Genomic DNA, 19031 nt, shown 5'->3' on the forward strand with positions numbered 1-19031 from the left:
CTAGACAGGAAACACGAAAAGGGTGTATAAACCCGAACCCAAAACAATAAAGTAAATGGCAACTGGATCATACTTATCAATAATTACCTTAAACGTAAATGGGTTGAACGCCCCAACCAAAAGACAAAGACTGGCAGAATGGATACAAAAACAAGACCCCTCTATATGCTGCTTACAAGAGACCCACCTCAAAACAAGGGACACATACAGACTGAAAGTGAAGGGCTGGAAAAAGATATACCACGCGAATAGAGACCAAAAGAAAGCAGGAGTGGCAATACTCATATCCGATAAAATAGACTTTAAAACAAAGGCTGCAAAAAGAGACAAAGAAGGCCACTACATAATGATCAAAGGAACAATCCAAGAAGAAGATATAACAATTATAAATATATATGCACCCAATATAGGAGCACCACAATATGTAAGACAAATGCTAACAAGTATGAAAGGGGAAATCAACAATAACACAATAATAGTGGGAGACTTTAATACCCCACTCACACCTATGGACAGATCAACTAAACAGAAAATTAACAAAGAAACGCAAACTTTAAATGATACATTAGATCAGTTAGACCTAATTGATATCTATAGGACATTTCACCCCAAAACAACGAATTTCACCTTTTTTTCAAGTGCTCATGGAACCTTCTCCAGGATAGATCACATCCTGGGCCATAAATCTAAACTTGATAAATTCAAAAAAATCGAAATCATTCCAAGCATCTTTTCTGACCATAATGCATTAAGATTAGATCTCAATTACAGGAGAAAAACTATTAAAAATTCCAACATATGGAGGTTGAACAACACACTTCTGAATAACCAACAAATCACACAAGAAATCAAAAAAGAAACCAAAATATGCATAGAAACTAATGAAAATGAAAACACAACAACCCAAAACCTGTGGGACACTATAAAAGCAGTGCTAAGAGGAAAGTTCATAGCAATACAGGCATACCTCAAGAAACAAGAAAAAAGTCAAATAAAATAACCTAACTCTACAACTAAAGCAACTAGAAAAGGAAGAGTTGGAGAACCCCAGAGTTAGCAGAAGGAAAGAAATCTTAAAAATTAGGGCAGAAATAAATGCAAAAAAAAAAAAAAGAGACCATAGCAAAAATCAACAAAGCCAAAAGCTGGTTCTTTGAAAGGATAAATAAAATTGACAAACCATTAGCCAGACTCATCAAGAAGGAAAGAGAGAAAAATCAAATCAATAAAATTAGAAATGAAAATGGAGAGATCACAACAGACAACACAGAAATACAAAGGATCATAAGAGACTACTATCAGCAGTTGTATGCCAATAAAATGGACAACATGGAAGAAATGGACAAATTCTTAGAAAAGTACAATTTTCCAAAACTGAACCAGGAAGAAATAGAAAATCTTAACAGACCCATCACAAGCACGGAAATTGATACTGTAATCAGAAATCTTCCAGCAAACAAAAGCCCAGGTCCAGATGGCTTCACAGCTGAATTCTACCAAAAATTTCGAGAAGAGCTAACACCTATCCTACTCAAACTCTTCCAGAAAATTGCAGAGGAAGGTAAACTTCCAAACTCATTCTATGAGGCCACCATCACCCTAATACCAAAACCTGACAAAGATGTCACAAAAAAAGAAAACTACAGGCCAATATCTCTGATGAACATAGATGCAAAAATCCTCAACAAAATTCTAGCAATCAGAATCCAACAACACATTAAAAAGATCATACACCATGACCAAGTGGGCTTTATCCCAGGGATGCAAGGATTCTTCAATATCCGCAAATCAGTCAATGTAATTCACCACATTAACAAATTGAAAAATAAAAACCATATGATTATCTCAATAGATGCAGAGAAGGCCTTTGACAAAATTCAACATCCATTTATGATAAAAACTCTCCAGAAAGCAGGAATAGAAGGAACATACCTCAACATAATAAACTATCTATGACAAACCCACAGCAAACATTATCCTCAATGGTGAAAAATTGAAAGCATTTCCCCTAAAGTCAGGAACAAGACAAGGGTGTCCACTTTCACCGCTACTATTCAACATAGTTCTGGAAGTTTTGGCCACAGCAATCAGAGCAGAATAAGAAATAAAAGGAATCCAAATTGGAAAAGAAGAAGTAAAACTCTCACTGTTTGCAGATGACATGATCCTCTACATGGAAAACCCTAAAGACTCCACCAGAAAATTACTAGAGCTAATCAATGAATATAGTAAAGTTGCAGGATATAAAATCAACACAGAAATCCCTTGCATTCCTATACACGAATAATGAGAAAGTAGAAAAAGAAATTAAGGAAACAGTTCCATTCACCATTGCAACGAAAAGAATAAAATACTTAGGAATATATCTACCTAAAGAAACTAAAGACCTATATATAGAAAACTATAAAACACTGATGAAAGAAATCAAAGAGGACACTAATAGATGGAGAAATATACCATGTTCATGGATCGGAAGAATCAATATAGTGAAAATGAGTATACTACCCAAAGCAATTTACAAATTCAATGCAATCCCTATCAAGCTACCAGCCACATTTTTCACAGAACTAGAACAAATAATTTCAAGATTTGTATGGAAATACAAAAAAACCTCGAATAGCCAAAGCAATCTTGAGAAAGAAGAATGGAACTGGAGGAATCAACTTGCCTGACTTCAGGCTCTACTACAAAGCCACAGTCATCAAGACAGTATGGTACTGGCACAAAGACAGACATATAGACCAATGGAACAAAATAGAAAGCCCAGAGATAAATCCACACACATATGGACACCTTATCTTTGACAAAGGAGGCAAGAATATACAATGGAGTAAAGACAATCTCTTTAACAAGTGGTGCTGGGAAAACTGGTCAACCACTTGCAAAAGAATGAAACTCAATCACTTTCTAACACCGCACACAAAAATAAACTCAAAGTGGATTAAAGATCTAAATGTAAGATCAGAAACTATAAAACTCCTAGAGGAGAACATAGGCAAAACACTCTCAGACATAAATCACAGCAGGATCCTCTATGATCCACCTCCCAGAATTCTGGAAATAAAAGCAAAAATAAACAAATGGGATCTAATTAAAATTAAAAGCTTCTGCACAACAAAGGAAAATATAAGCAAGGTGAAAAGATAGCCTTCGGAATGGGAGAAAATAATAGCAAATGAAGCAACTGACAAACAACTAATCTCAAAAATATACAAGCAACTTATGCAGCTCAACTCCAGAAAAATAAACGACCCAATCAAAAAATGGGCCAAAGAACTAAATAGACATTTCTCCAAAGAAGACATACGGATGGCTAACAAACACATGAAAAGATGCTCAACATCACTCATTATTAGAGAAATGCAAATCAAAACCACAATGAGGTACCACTTCACACCAGTCAGAATGGCTGCGATCCAAAAATCTGCAAGCAATAAATGCTGGAGAGGGTGTGGAGAAAAGGGAACCCTCCTACACTGTTGGTGGGAATGCAAACTAGTACAGCCACTATGGAGAACAGTGTGGAGATTCCTTAAAAAATTGCAAATAGAACTACCTTATGACCCAGCAATCCCACTGCTGGGCATACACACCGAGGAAACCAGAATTGAAAGAGACACATGTACCCCAATGTTCATCGCAGCACTGTTTATAATAGCCAGGACATGGAAACAACCTAGATGTCCATCAGCAGATGAATGGATAAGAAAGCAGTGGTACATATACACAATGGAGTATTACTCACCTGTTGAAAAGAATTCATTTGAATCAGTTCTGATGAGATGGATGAAACTGGAGCCCATTATACAGAGTGAAGTAAGCCAGAAAGAAAAACACCAATACAGTATACTAACACATATATATGGAATTTAGGAAGATGGCAATGACGACCCTGTATGCAAGACAGGGAAAGAGACACAGATGTGTATAACGGACTTTTGGACTCAGAGGGAGAGGGAGAGGGTGGGATGATTTGGGAGAATGACATTCTAACATGTATACTATCATGTGAATTGAATCGCCAGTCTATGTCTGATGCAGGGTGCAGCATGCTTGGGGCTGGTGCATGGGGATGACCCAGAAAGATGTTCTGGGGAGGGAGGTGGGAGGGGGGTTCATGTTTGGGAATGCATGTAAGAATTAAAGATTTTCAAATTTAAAAAATAAAAAACTAAAAAAAAAAACAAAACAAAACAAAGTGGCCTTAGGTATCAAGAGTCGCCAACTTTCTGGATGAGATGAAAACTCCTGGGGGTCACTAAGGACATCTGTATCTTTTCTGCCCACCAGGACTCATGGGTTTAAAATTAGGGTGAGGGTGAGAATCTAACCTAGTAATAAACACAGCCAAGCAGCCACTTTGAAACACATGATCCAGAGAGGATCAGGCCCCTAGCTTCAGTTCTACCATGTGACCTTGGACTAGTAATGTGACCTCTCTAACCTTCAATTTCTTACTTGTAAGTGTGAGTGAGGGGCTTCCCTGGTGGCTCACTGATAAAGAATGCACCAGCTAATGCAGGAGATGCAGGTTTGACCCCTGGTCAGGAAGATCCTCTAGAGCAGGAAAATGCAACCCATTCCATTCTTGCCTGGAGAATCCCACGGACAGACGAGCCTGGTGGGCTATGGTCCATGGGGTCACAAAAGATTCAGGCACAACCTAGCGACTAAACAACCAAGGGTGAGTGATGTGTTTCATGGGTATTCCACAAACTCTTGAAAATCAAATGAAGTGAAAGATGCAAAACTTCTTTATTGACTATAAAGTCCTGCACCAGTAATAAGGGTTCTTTTTAATCTTTTTAATCATACTGTTAATATTTAATAATTAAAAATCCAAAGATCAAAAGTGCATGAGGTTTAAAAGAATCCTCTGACCCATTATTAGTCCTCAGAATTGACTAATTTTGACAATTTGGTGCTTCTCTTTAAGTATATACATAGGTATTTATTTTGGCTGTGCTGGGTCTTTGCCGCTGCACTGACTTTTCTCTCGTTGCAGTGAGCGGGGACTGTTCTCTAATTGTGGTGTGTGGGCTTCTCATTGTGGTGGCTTTTCCTGTCGTGGAGCTTGGGCTCCAGGGTGCGCTGGCTTCAGGAGTTACGGCTCCCAGGCTCTAGAGCACAGGCTCAGTAGTTGTAGAGCACAGGATTAGGTGCTCTGCAGCACACGGAACCTTCTTGGATCAGGGATCAAACCCGTGTCTCCTGCACTGGCAGTCAGAGCCTCTACCACCCAGCCACCAAGGAAGCCCTGTGCTCAGCTCTGTGTACTGTGTGAACGTGTGCATGAGTATGCACATTCTTTTTTAACAAAAAAGAAATCATTTCCTACTACTCAGTAGAATCCTACGCAGTAAGTTTTCAGGAGGTAAATCGCTATGTATATATACGTATGGAACAATGATATTTTATGTGAAAAAGCTGCAGAATCACATTTATAGCAAGAGATAATGCTCATGTACACACAAAATGCACAGCTTTTTCTGGGAAGAACATATGGCAGAGGAATGAGGTAATGTCACTTTTTCTTTCACACAGTTCTCTATTATTATCATTTTTATCTTAAGCGTATATACTTTCATAATAATATTAAAGACCATGCAAGAGAAAGTGGAGCATAAGTCAATAAAATGGAAATCATATGATACAACTGAATATAGTATTATACATGTGTATAAATGATAGGCCAGAAAAATATTGAAGAGAAGAATATACTAAAGAAATTTTTAAATGAAGCAGAAATGAAAGTAGACATATGATTTTCAAAATTACTTAGTAGGGAATAGAAAAAAAATGGATTGTGCAGTTTCTGCTGCCAACTTTCTTGCAATATGTAACTCGCAACAACAGAATATCCTGTTCTGCTGACCAGTACTAAATAATGGCCTCTATGCTATAAGAGGCAAATAGAAGCAGAAGAAAGGCTCTGCCAAAAGAGGAAGAAGGGCTAAATATGAGCCATGATCAATTACTTTTGCTTTTTAAATGCCAGTATTTTAAAGACCCTAACAATGTGTTGTCTGCACGAAAGTGAACTTGAAATTAATATCAGATACCTTAAAGAAAGGTATGATGTTCAATTGTTACTTTGCTGTTTTTGCTACTAAGTTGTTTTATTTGAAAGCAGCATTATAGCATATAGGCTAGGGATATAAATATTCTGATTTAGTTCCAGCGTCTCTTGATAAAAGTAAAAGAGGAGAGTGAAATAGTTGGCTTAAAGCTCAACATTCAGAAAACTAAGTCATGGCCTCCAGTCCCATCACTTCATGGCAAATAGATGGGGAAACAGTGGAAACAGTGGCTGACTTTATTTTGGGGGGCTCCAAAATCATTGCAGATGGTGATTGCAGCCATGAAATTAAAAGACGTTTACTCTTTGGAGGAAAAGTTATGACCAACCTAGACAGCATATTCAAAAGCAGAGACATTACTTTGTCAACAAAGGTCCATCTAGTCAAGGCTATAGTTTTTCCAGTGGTCAGGTATGGATGTGAGCTGGACTATAAAGAAAGCTGAGCACCAAAGAATTGATGCTTTTGAACTGTTGTGTTGGAGAATCCTCTTGAGAGTCCTTTGGACTGCAAGAAGATCCAACCAGTCCTTTCTAAAGGAGATCAGTCCTGGGTGTTCATTGGAAGGACTGATGTTGAAGCTGAAACTCCAATACTTTGGCCAGCTGATGCAAAGAGCTGACTCATTTGAAACGACCCTGATGCTGGGAAAGACTGAGGGCAAGAGGAGAAGGGGACGACAGAGGATGAGATGGTTGGATGGCATCACCAACTCAATAGACATGAGTTTAGGTAAACTCCAGGAGTTGGTGATGGACAGGGAGGCCTGGTGTTTTGTGGTTCATGGGGTGGCAAAGAGTTGGACATGACTGAGAGACTGATCTGAACTCAACTGTCACACTAAGTGAACCATTTAACCTTGCTTACTTTTTAAATAAAATAATAAAAAGATAAAGTTCTAAATTTCTATTTTATTTAATATTCTATGTTTCCATAATTGGAAGACCAGAGGAGTCATAAACAATACCCACATTTATTTTTTTAAAGGCATCAATAATTCAGAAGAGCTTTCTTTTCCCATTCATTAACAAGGTCATAAGTCTGTAGTGCTGTTCATATCAGATGAATCTACAAAGCCAAGAACAGGAACCGTTGCGCCTTCTTCAGAAGATGTGCTACTTTGATTCTCCTGTTTTTTGTTCACATATTTGTGCAAAGTGCTGTAGTACTGCTCCTTTGGATTGAAAGCGTATAGTGATGAAATCTTCTGCCAGTCTTTAATGCTTGGAGTGTTGCATTCCTGTGGCTGTGAGCACTCAAAGAAACATTTGACATTTTCCTTTGCCAGTTGCGTTGCATGTTCTGTGGCTTGACTTTTAAAAATCTGCTGCTCCTGTTGCAAATAGATTTCCCAAAATTTCAGCTGCATGTAACTAACTGGAGACCGGCATCGATTGATTGACGTAAAAATCAGAGGGACGATGATAACAATTGCTATCAGGATCCAGCCTAACACCTTAGGTAAACACAACAAAACAGCGATTTAGTCACTTAATTTACATTTTTTTTTAATTCAACCAGTAAAATTCGGACTACTCAGAGTTAAGATGGTGAACAAGCAACAGTTAGGTCTTATTCCCTTAAGAGAAAGAAATGGCAGTAACCCCTCCCGCCACCTCAGTAGAACTGCTTGCTTGACAAGCCAGTCATTTTCAAAGTCATGTCAAGGATCCACGGAGGAGCTTACATGTGGAATCCCTGGAACTCAAAATGTGGAATTTCAGGAAATCCAGTGAAACAGGTATTCATTTCCAAGAACTTCTGAGCTTTACAAGCCCAGAAGCAGTGTGGGGTGATGGCTTTAAAGTCAGCCAGACCTGGACTCAGTGTACCCACTGTTAAGACAAAAGAGAATAACAATAGAGATAAAGGACCCAGCAAGGTATCTGGTGTGGGGCACAGAGCAGATGCCTGACACAACAGAGTGCCCCAGTGCCTTCCTCCTTTCATTAGTAATACTCAGTTTTTATAAAAACCTATAATGGGCTTCCCAGGGGGCTCAGATGGTAAAGTGTCTGCCCACAATGCGGGAGACAGGTGTTCAATCCCTGGGTTGGGAAGATCTTCCTTGGAGAAGGAAATGGCTACCCACTCCAGTACCCTTACCTGGAAAATTCCATGGACAGAGGAGCCTGGTAGGCTACAGTCCATTAGGTCCCTAAGAGTCGGACACGACTGAGCTACTTCACTTCCACTTTCATAAGGGAAGAGACTCTGAACACACACACATAGGTAAGACTGAAACTAATACAATATTGTAAGTCAACTATACTCCAATTAAGGGGGAAAAAAAGAGAAATAGCACCCAGACGAAAGAAACAGAGGGGAAGACAGGGAAGGAGGGAGGGAAGGGGTAGGGAGAGAGAGAGAAAGAAAAAGAAAAAAGAAAGATGATGTGCTCTGGTCAGTCATTTCAGTCGTGTCTGACTCTTTGCCCCCTATGGACTGTAACCCTCCAGGTTCCTCTGTCCATGGGACTCTCCAGGTAGGAATACGAGAGAGGGTTGCCATTTCCTTCTCCAAGGATGGAACCCTCATCTCTTGGGTCTCCTGCACTGGCACTTTACCACCAGCGCCACCTGGGAAGCCCTGGGAAGATAGATGATAGATAGGTTTGCCTGTCGGCTCATTTGAAGCCAACAGCCATTCTAGTTAGCTTGCCTTCGGTGTCAGGAGCAAGGGCACGCATTTCTACCTCCCCGTCCGCCCCGCAGAAGCCAGTCCCTCTCCGACCCCCAGACCGCTTCCTGCGCGGGCGCCCGACCTGCGACTGCGCCGTGAGCTCCCTCTGCAACTCCTTCTGCAGCTGCTTCACGTCGGGCGCCTGGGCCTGCTGGCAGGGCACCAGCGGTAGCTGGGCGACGCAGCGCGGGTCGCGGCCCACGCACAGGTACCGTGCCAGGACCTCGCTCCCGCTGGCAGCGCACTCGTAGAAGGTGCCCCCGAGCAGCGCCACGGCCACCCAGGTGAGCGGCGCCACCGCGGCCGTGGCGCTGATCTGCGCGCACACCTTGGCCCCGCGCAGCCCCGCGCCGCAGCCCCGCGCGCAGCAGCCGGTCAGCAGGCGCCAGGTGCGCGCGCTCAGCACGTAGCCCAGGAGGAAGAGCACCAGCGCTGGCACCAGCAGGAAGACCAGGCCGTAGGGCAGGTTCCAGGCGGCGCTGCACGGGCACTGGAAGACCGTGGTGGAGAAGATGCGCTCCCCGCCCGCCGTCAGCAGGCTCACCAGGCAGTAGCCCAGAGCGTTGCGATGTTTGAGGTGCAAGTTCAACACCTCCCGAAACTTCTCCATGGGTCTCCTACCCCAGGGCGCCGTGGACAAGGCTCGGCTGCTTCTGCCTCTTCGGCTCCCAGCTCCTCAAATGATTTGGGGCATCTGGGGTTTTCCTGAGCCCCGCTAAGTAGCACCTTCCAAAAAAGGCAAGTGGGTTTCTCAGGGTGTCCTGAGCTTTCAATTTCTTATTTCAACCCGACTAATTTTGGCAAATCCAAGCACACAGGCCGCCGACTTCCCCAGTGCCCACCCCTTTCCAGAAGCAGGCGCGTTGGTGACCTTTATCCCTCAATTGAGGAACTCTGACTGAGGGAAGATAGGGCCTGTTCCAGTGTAGCTTTAGTTTCCTCCAAACTGACAAGGAACCAGGGACTTTCCTTTCCCTTAATGATCCCTTAATGATCGGGGTCCCCGGATGGAAAGAATAATTTTTACTTGAGTAAACTGGGAAAAACACCAGCTCTTCCTCTATTGCAGCCAACCTGTCTACTAAGCCAGCTCCCAATCAGACCCAGCAATTACCAGCAACAACAAGCAAACCTTCATGATTTACAGGAAACATTATTCAAGGGTAAATGTCCAGTTTCTCTTACATAAACTGAATTGCAACAATGCCCTGCTCAAATTCCAGTATATCCATGATATTCTGCCTCCTTCCTGTCCCCCTTCTGAACAGAACTGCCACTTTTCTCTCCTCTACCTGATCTCCTACAGGACTTTACCTGAATATACTGTTGACTTCTGCCTCTTTTTCTCCCCACTCAGGTACGTCCTCACACTGGCAGTACATAGAAGTGTATCAAATCCTTACTCAGGGGCCACCAAATTGATCAGCAGAGGAGCGGGGTACTGGCTGTTCAGAAAACACTAGTTGAACCAAAAACACTTCAAACGGCAACTACCTCTATCTAATGTGTCCTTCCTCCACTTGCAGTTTTCTCGGAGCAGCATTCCTCTAACAAGCTAAAACCACTTCCGTGAAACTGAGTGTTACTCTACGTGGCTCTAGAGTGAGGTGAGGTGTATTCGAAAGAACATGGGTTTTGAAGTCAGGTGCACTTTGTGTGTGTGCGTGGTATTTAATACGTTACCTTCTCTAAGATTCACCATGCTCATTTGTAAAAACAGAATATAGTGCTGACAGTGTGAGATTGTTGAGACAAGTGAGTAGCATCCATAAAGTGCTTTGATACGCAGGGTGTGCCTATTAATGGATGTCCAGGGTGAGAGATTACCTTTCTCATTGTAACTTAAGGAAGAGACGACAAATAGCTGTGTAGTATTTAAGAATCCAAATGAATGCTCCATTTTAGACCAAGGATTGTATTCAGTGACTACCTTCAGAAAATCGCTGTGCCCTCGGTTGTCCATTTCACCTCAAGGAGGGTGCATGGATATAGAGTCTGGGTGGGCAGGTCAGAGTGAACTGGTTGCTGCTCAAGCCCATCCACTAGGTTTGCCTTATTTTTTCCGGGAAGAATAAGTAGCCTAGAGAGCCGAGTGAATTGTTGCAGAGAAGGCAGGAAACACCCTATTCTTAGTCCAACTTGCCTTTTTAGCTATCTCCCACCACCAGTGCCTGGCACAAAACCACCATTCCCCAGCATTGTGATGAAAAACTTCTCTCTGTGTGAGTGTTAAGAAGCTGTCCCCAGATCAAGGTCCTTTGTGTCATGCCGGGCAGATGGGGCCTCTTCTCTGAGGTTCGACCAGGTACTGCCAGGTTCCGTATAAACTTGCATCTAAGTTGCGTGTTTGCAGCAAATCACTTCTGCTCTGACAGTCATCTCTGTAATCCTGCATCTGCAGAAAAGCTTCCTTCCCTTATCCTTTGGGTTACTGAACACTCCTCTTACTGGTGGTGCCTTCACTGCCAGCACACTCCTCTGAGATGTTGTCTCCCCTTCCACGATTTTTCACATACTGTCATGAACAAATACCACTCTGTCAACACTTTTGTGTAGATGACTTTATCCATATCCCTCTTAATAGTAACCAAACTAAAACTTACCCTCCCATTCTCTTGAATGAGATTTATTTATTCCCCCACATTTCTCAAAATAAGAGGGAGGGCTGGCATTCTCCCATTACTGCATCGAAACCTGGGTTTTTCCACCATGTCTAATATTCTTATTAGAAGTCTTATTCTCCATCAAGACTCAAGCTATTTAGCATGACCTCTTCCATCACCTCAGTCCTGCTGTCTGTCTTCATTCCCTTCATTTACTAAGACTTCTGCATCTGGAGACAGCCTTCCTCTTTTTACCAGTTCCTGTCAAGGATTTGGTTTCAAATATTTTTGGTTACACAAACTTTTGTCTTGGCAGTCCCCTATTTCAAGTTGAGTAATTCGATAACCATTGTATTAATTAGTTCATTTGCTGATGCAATCACTCATTTAAATATTTAATAAGCATCCAGTATATGCTAGTACCTGTAAAAGTAGCGGGTATTATTGTTCACAACAAGGAACAAGAAGAACAGATACCCTGCTTTTGCTGAGCTTGTGTTCTAGTGGAGAGGATATAGATAATTAGAGGGAAAGTCCTCAAGTGATGCAGGTAGTTAAAATGGAATCATGTGCTGCAGAGTGTGCTAAGAAAGCCTCTATGTGGGGAGGACATTTAAGCAGAAATGGGAATGCCAAAGGCTCTGTGTGTAGAGGAGCTTAGTATTCTGTGATTAGAAAGACAGTCAGAGTGATGAGGGCACGGAGGGGCAGAAGGAAGGCAGAGCTTCAGGTGGAAGGCCATTTAGGGGCTTTGTAGACCAGAGTATGCAGTTTACAATCCCGCCCTGAAACGTACAGACTGACCTGCATCCTCACCTATTATCCTGTCAGCTTGTGTCTCCAGACACCACCTCCTGGGGTTGCCACCACCGCGCGCCCTCAATCACAGATCTCCCAGGTAAGATGATCATTCTGTACTTATTACAAGTTTCCATAACTATTAGCTCAGTTGTTAAAGAATCTGCCTGCCATGTAAGAGACCCTGGTTCGATTCTCAGGGCGGGAAGATCCGCTGGAGAAAGGATAGGCTACCCACTCCAGTATTCTTGGGCTTCCCTTATGGCTCAGCTGGTAAAGAATCTGCCTACAATGTGGGAGACCTGGGTTCGATCCCTGGGTTGGGAAGATCCCCTGGAGAGGGGAAAGGCTACCCACCCCAGTATTCTGGCCTAGAGAATTCCATTGACTGTACAGTCCATGGGGTTGCAAACAGTCAGACACGACTGAGCAACTTGCACTTCCATAACTATGAGTCCAGCTACTGCCTGCCAGCCTGACTTTCCTCCCAGCCCCTGCATTTGAGTCTAGTACCCAGACATGCACCCCACCACCCCTGCAACAGTGGGTAGTTCTAGTTCTGGGTCTATTGAAGATTGTCCAGCCCTTCATACCCAGCTCTATTCTGAGAGGACATTGCTTAGTTCAGCCCTTAGAGCACATAGAGTAAATAGTAATTCAAGAAGATGCAAGAATTTTCTCTAAGACTACCCTGAATAATATCTGAAAGACCTTTGTTGTTGTGGTGTGCGTGCTCAGTCATGTCTGACTCTTTGTGACCCTGTAGACTGTAGCTTGACAGGCTCCTCTGTCCATGGGATTTCCCAGGCAAGAATATTGGAGTGGGTTGCCATTTCCTCCTCCAGGGGATCTTCCCAATCCAGGGATCAAACCCACATCTCCTGAGTCTCCTACATTGGCATGTGGCTTCTTTACCACTGAGCCACTTGGGAAGCCATGAAAGACCTTTATAATTTTGAAAATCTGTACTTTAGCACCAATTTATTTAACTTTTAAGAAAACGAGTGAGAGATTCTCATGTTAAACACAGTGAAAAGCCAGTGGCTATGAGTTTTGTTCTGTTTTGTTAACTGTAGTACTTTGTTTCTCAGCACTGTCATTACCAGTGTCAGACATGGGTTTCAGAGACCACAGAACATTGCTCAGAAAAGAAAGCAAGAGAAACTCTTGAAAGAAAAGGCATATTCACACTGTGCATGTGAAAGTTCTTTTCAGTCATCCTCAAGTAAACTGGATCTCAAACATTATTCTCTGTAGCACTCATGAGAACTTAAGCTAATTGTATGGTCCTGCTTGGAATACAACTGCTAGATTCTAGCAAAGTGTCAGTCCTGGCCACAAGACCCGCAAGAGTAAGACCAAATTAAGGTCTGCAATGTGCAAGATACAACTTTAGATGCCAAAATGACAAGTAGGGGCTTCCCTGGTGGCTCAGTGGTAAAGAATCCGCCTGCCAATGCAGGAGACGTGGGTTTGATCCCTGTTCCAGGAAGATCCCACTTGCCAGGGAGCAGCTAAACCCGTGCACCACAACTGTTGAGCCTGCACCCTAGAGCCTGGGAACCACAGCTACTGAAGCCTGCACACCCTAGAGCCTGTGCTCAGCAACAAGAGAAACCACTGCAGTGAGAACCACAACTAGAGAAAAGCCCACACACAGCAAAAAAGACCCAACACAGCCGAAAATACATACATAAATGAAATTACTTTTACAAACCAAAATAACAAGTAAATTTAGAAAGTCTGACATTCTTAGCCTATACATTTCTGCATGTGCAATATATTTTTTATGTTAAGAAATGTATTTGAAACTTTGGGATGTGTTATTATATGATTTTTGAGTGTCTATTAAAGTTCTTCCTCCGGAAGTTATGAAGCAGAAAGAAGGAAAGACCAGATCTCCTCCTTAGTACAGGACTGTCATTTGTTAAGTAGTAATCCCATGACATTTCAAATACCTTTTAATGGATAGTTTCCCCTTTTTTTAACATGAATTTCCTAAACCTATCACAAAAGTTTAAGTATTCTGTGATCCCTCCAATTTTTTTTTCTTATGGTAGCTGATTATTTTAATTCTGAGGACCTAGGTGTAGCCAGTCTTTGTTGTCACCATCATCATCATCTGATACCATAAAAAGCTATTAAAGTCCTGGTTTTCCTTCCAGGGTTCTTAAGACCTTCAACTATTAGGAATCCTGGTAAACATACATTCAACTGTGTTTCCTCATAGACTCAGATAGCTATTTTAGAGGTGATTTTAACCTGGGATATAGTTCACTGCCAATGGTCATTTATACTTTGCTTTACCACAAGCTCAGTTCCCCTAACTCAAATTTGGCTTGCTAGTTTAAGAAATATGACCAAAGATTTGGATTTTCAAAGATAATAATAATGAGTAACAAATAAGATTAAAGGATTAGGATAAAGAAAATGAAAGTAACTTAATAGGGGGAAATTTGTGCTTCTTCAAAGTATAAATGTCATATTGCAAAATCTCAAAAATCTCAAAAAATTATTTAACAACTCATTGGAGAACTTAAACTGTTGTGAAAGATCTTCCCTAAAAGGATAAACCATGTGAAATACGCTGCATATTTAAAACATTCACAATCAAGGTGAGCTTCAGTTGTAGACTGTTTATGTAAATTACGGGCATCTATATAATAGAATACGGAGAAGATTCATATGCTTGAGACGGATCTGTATGTGCTGATATGCTTGAAAAGACAGAGTAGGCATGGTAATTGAAAAAGGCAAGCAAAACACTGCTTGTCATGCAATCAATCCATTTGCGTAAAAATACAGAAAAAAATGAAAGATATATATAGTATCACATTTCTTAACATGCATATGTTATTTCAACAATTAAAAAATACTAATATAAAATGTCTTAATGAAATGAGAAGGTCTAAGGAACAAGTCTGGGAAGAGGCTTTTTCACTCTTTTTCTCTTTGCACACAAGGCTCATATTAAGGGCTGATCCCTGAACCTGGAATCCTAATAACTCACCTCTTATTGCCCAAAGTAATAAATCCTAGTGAGAAACTGACTGTGATGCAAGAATACGGAAGATGAAGAACTGAGTATTTGAGAATTGAAAAATGTCAGAAATCAGTAGGAGGATAAAAGGAAAAGACCTGGTGAAGACGGGATTGGGTGGCGTCTGTCCCGCCCTGGGGGATACAGAAGGGAAAGAGCCATCTGCCTCATTCAGACAAGGCTCCAGCTGTGCTCTGTAGAGTCTTCTTTGTGCCCACTGTTGGGACAGAGACAAGGCAGGCAGGAAAGGTGGGTGGAGAGGAAAGGAGGCGGGTGGGTGGCTGAAACTCACTAACCTTCTTCCCCACCCCCACCCCCACCCCCAAAAAAACTGAAAGTCCAAACCAATCATGACATGGAACTCACAATCCAGAATCTCTGGGTAGTGTGTGACAATCTCTACATCAGGTCTTCATGTGACCCCTTTGGTCCTCAGACTGTGAACTAAATAGATTAACCTGTTTCCCATAGTCAATGCCTAGTGAAGGAACAAGGTCAGGACAACAGCAGGAAACGCGCCATTCTGAAAGGGCAAAATGGAAGTGAGCAGCAGCCCACCAACTGACCTGTTTTTTTTAATTCTTAATTACCTCTGGGCAAGAACTAGGTCTTCCCGGGTAGCCCAGTCAGTGAAGAATCCACCTGGAATGCAGGAGACTCGGCTTCGATCCCTGGGTCAGGAAGATCCCCTGCAGAAGGAAGTGGCAACTCACCCCAGTGTTCTTGCCTGGAGAATCCCATGGACAAAGGAGCCTGGCAGGCTACAGTCCATGAGGAAGTGAGAGTCGGACACGACCTGGCGACTTGATGACTAAACCACCACCAAACCCCATAAAGGTCCCTACCCTGGGAACTGCAAAATGCTATTTCATTCTCAAGACGACTCTCTGAGAGGCTGTCTGTTATCGTCTTCAGCTAAATACTTAGTGGGCATTTGCCCTTGATGGCTGAGTAGTTTTCTTAGTTCATGTGCTGCTAGTACAATGTTGGAAGACCACAGGTCCAGTTGGGATTGTGTCCCTCTGGCTCAAATGTCTTTCAAATTTTCATAAGCTTCTTTTTTTAATTCAGTAAACTGTATATATTTGTCAATACCTATGCTCATAGTTGTTTTCAAAACATGTTTTTCACATCTACTATATTTTTTTTGCTTTCTTTTTCCATTCTCTCTCTAGATATAGACAAAGGTACAGACTATAGATATAGAGACACGCTGTCTCTTTCTTGCCATTATAGGTACCTTGAATAAACATGAGACTATGTTTTTTAGAGAAAAATTGTACTTTGATGTTTGTCCCGGCTCTTTATCCTGTTGAATATCTTAGTTTTTTCTTTGCCTTGGAGTTGACTAATTTACTGAGAGGTGTTATCAATAGATGTGGAGACCGTTCAATTTGGCCTTTCCCCAGATCTGTTTTAATGGACTTTGTCTTTTGAGGTTTCCTCAATTTTTCTCTTAGTACATGGAGACTGTTACCAATCAGGTTTTCCACTTTTTCAAAGTTCAGTTTTGTGAAATATCTCTGTTCCTATTAATTTCTGCTTACAAATCAGCCAGGTTCTTTTTTTGAGGTTATAAAGCCTTACCAAAACATATCCAGTAGCAACCAACACACTAGAAGCACTGTTTTCCAGTCATTTCCCCCAGAGTCACATTTTATAAGCTACATAATCTTCTTTCCAAGTTAATACAGGAGTCTTTTTATCAACAGCCATATAAGACGCATCGCCATCTCTCTAGCCTTCATTATCAGCTTCCATTCTGTCTGTCCACCACTAGACTGCTATGTTATTGCCACGTATTTTAGGAAAGGAACTGAAACTTCTTTCAGTTCAGTTCAGTCGCTCAGTCGTGTCTGACTCTTTGCAACCCCATGAACCGCAGCACACCAGGCCTCCCTGTCCACCACCAACTCCCAGAGTTTATCCAGACTCATGTCCATTGAGTCAGTGATTCCATCCAACCATCTCATCCTGTCGTCCCCTTCTCCTCCTGCCCTCAATCTTTCCCAGCATCAGGGTCTTTTCAAATGAGTCAGCTCTTCGCATCAAGTGGCCAAAGTATTGGAGTTTCAGCTTCAACATCAGTCCTTCCAATGAACACCCAGGGCTGATCTCCTTTAGGATGGATCTCCTTGCAGTCCAAGGGACTCTCAAGAGTCTTCGCCAACACCACAGTTCAAAAGCATCAATTCCTTGGCGCTTGGCTTTCTTTTTAGTCCTATTCTGACATCCATACATGACTACTGAAACTTCTTTGAAGAATCTAATTATAGAATAAAGAAAAATAGTTCTTTCCCTTTAGATGCTGCCCCCAGCTAAGTTACAAAGAGAATCCCTCCCTTAAGTAATTCACTTATGTGTGAATACGAGAGGAAGGTGGAGAAATGGGACAAATAGTGAGGATGAGAAAAGATGATTTTTATTCTGGAAATGCCCTGTTCTGGTAGCAACATCTGATCAGAACCAGACACAAAGCTTTACCTAACTGCAAGGGAAAGAATATGTATTGTCCTCTCCCAGGCCTTAGAGGCGAAAAGAACTGAACATGGGACACGTCTACCAGATCTTCTATGACTAGACTCTCAATTCCCTCACCCATCCCTTGACTATTTTTAGCCTCATATTCGTTTCCTTGTTACACATGACAGTTTTGTAACCTCCTATTTGTTATGTCTTTGGCTATGGACAGAGAGGCCTGGCGTGCTGCAATTCATGGGCTTGCAAAGAGTCAAACATGACTGAGCGACTGAACTGAACTGAACTGAACTGATGTCTTTCAAATCCCCAACTATATTATCCATTTCATGAGGGCAAGGACCATGCTTGATTTAATCCCTATCTCTTTACAACGGTCTTGGTGTAGTACCCAGAACATTATCAGTGTTCACTAAATATTTGTGGTACTAATGGGTGAATCAGTGAGTGAATGGATGAGAAGCAGACTTTGATGTCTCTGTTCTCACTGCAAAGTCAGCACCACGCCTGCTTTATTCAGTTCAGAACTTGATTCCTTCTGTGCATGTCATTCAGCTCAGAATAACATAAAGATCCATGAATTGCCAACCTTCTGACAGACAGTACATAAGTCTATCCAGATAGGAGCAAGGCAACACCAGGAAGAAGACAAGGCCATACCGGGGCAGGTCCCGATACAGCTGTAGGGCTGCCTGAACACCCACTCCCACCCTCTTTCCTCAGAGTCTCCAAACCACAGTGAGGGCTGGCAGGGCTGCAGGTCTTGGCAGAGCAGGGACTTTCCCATGACTTCCTGCTGCCCGCCTTCCTGCCCAGCTCAGTTTGTTTACTCAGCAGAGTTCTCTAGGATGTAGTGGTTAACTTTCCCATTATCTGCCCCATTTCTGCACCATTGTCTCATACCTATGGTCATGCTTATGTTCAGTAGCTGTCGTGTCTGACTCTTTGCAAGCCTGTGGACTGTAGCCTGCCAGTCTCCCCTGTCCATGGAATTCTCCAGGCAAGAATACTGGTGTGGGTTGCCATTTCCTCCTCCAGGGGAACTTCCTGACCCAGGGATAGAACCCGAGTCCTCTGCATCTCCTGCTTTGGTAAGTGGGTTCTTTACCACTGTGCCACCTGGGAAGCCCCTCCCATACACATGCATCAGTGAATTACTTAGAGGAGGGATTTTTCTTTGTAATTTAGCTGTAGACAGCAACCAAAAGCAAATAACTTTTTTCCCCCCTATTCTATTGTTAGATTCCTTAAAGGAATCCTTTCTTGGAAGCAATGAACCAAACCTGAGTAGGTTTCCTTGACACCTGGACTCAGAGCTTGACTGTTTCTGACTCTGCTTTGGCACACTAC

At 42.3% G+C, this 19031-nt stretch overlaps 1 protein-coding gene and 1 long non-coding RNA gene across 3 annotated transcripts; one reads left to right on the forward strand and one right to left on the reverse strand.

Moving 5' to 3' along the window:
- Positions 1 to 6971: 6971 nt before the first annotated feature.
- Positions 6972 to 9660, reverse strand: LOC138445271 (calcium homeostasis modulator protein 6-like). 2 transcript variants are annotated; one of them, XM_069599152.1, is made up of 2 exons: positions 8845 to 9660; positions 6972 to 7536 (listed from the first exon to the last, which is right to left on the reverse strand). In XM_069599152.1, exons 1-2 carry the CDS (start codon positions 9370 to 9372, stop codon positions 7114 to 7116), a joined length of 951 nt encoding a protein of 316 aa, XP_069455253.1. In that variant the 5' UTR covers positions 9373 to 9660; the 3' UTR covers positions 6972 to 7113. The 2 variants fall into 2 exon arrangements, with proteins under 2 accessions (XP_069455253.1, XP_069455254.1); XM_069599153.1 differs by having other exon boundaries at positions 9307 to 9466.
- Positions 8723 to 16480, forward strand: LOC138445272 (uncharacterized). The gene is made up of 5 exons (XR_011258787.1): positions 8723 to 9500; positions 9832 to 9925; positions 10289 to 10369; positions 12197 to 12263; positions 15805 to 16480. It is a non-coding gene; the product is annotated as an uncharacterized lncRNA (long non-coding RNA).
- Positions 16481 to 19031: the final 2551 nt, after the last annotated feature.

This window comes from Ovis canadensis, chromosome 8 (assembly GCF_042477335.2).
Source record: "Ovis canadensis isolate MfBH-ARS-UI-01 breed Bighorn chromosome 8, ARS-UI_OviCan_v2, whole genome shotgun sequence".
Classification (NCBI taxonomy): domain Eukaryota; kingdom Metazoa; phylum Chordata; class Mammalia; order Artiodactyla; family Bovidae; genus Ovis; species Ovis canadensis.

Bases quoted from the DNA above. Each gene is read 5' to 3' on its own strand.
- LOC138445271 (XM_069599152.1), bottom strand. From the start codon at position 9,372: ATGGAGAAGTTTCGGGAGGTGTTGAACTTGCACCTCAAACATCGCAAC. The intron at 7,537-8,844 runs GTCGGGCGCCCG...TGTTTACCTAAG, and splicing joins AGCTCACGGCGCAGTCGCAG to GTGTTAGGCTGGATCCTGAT.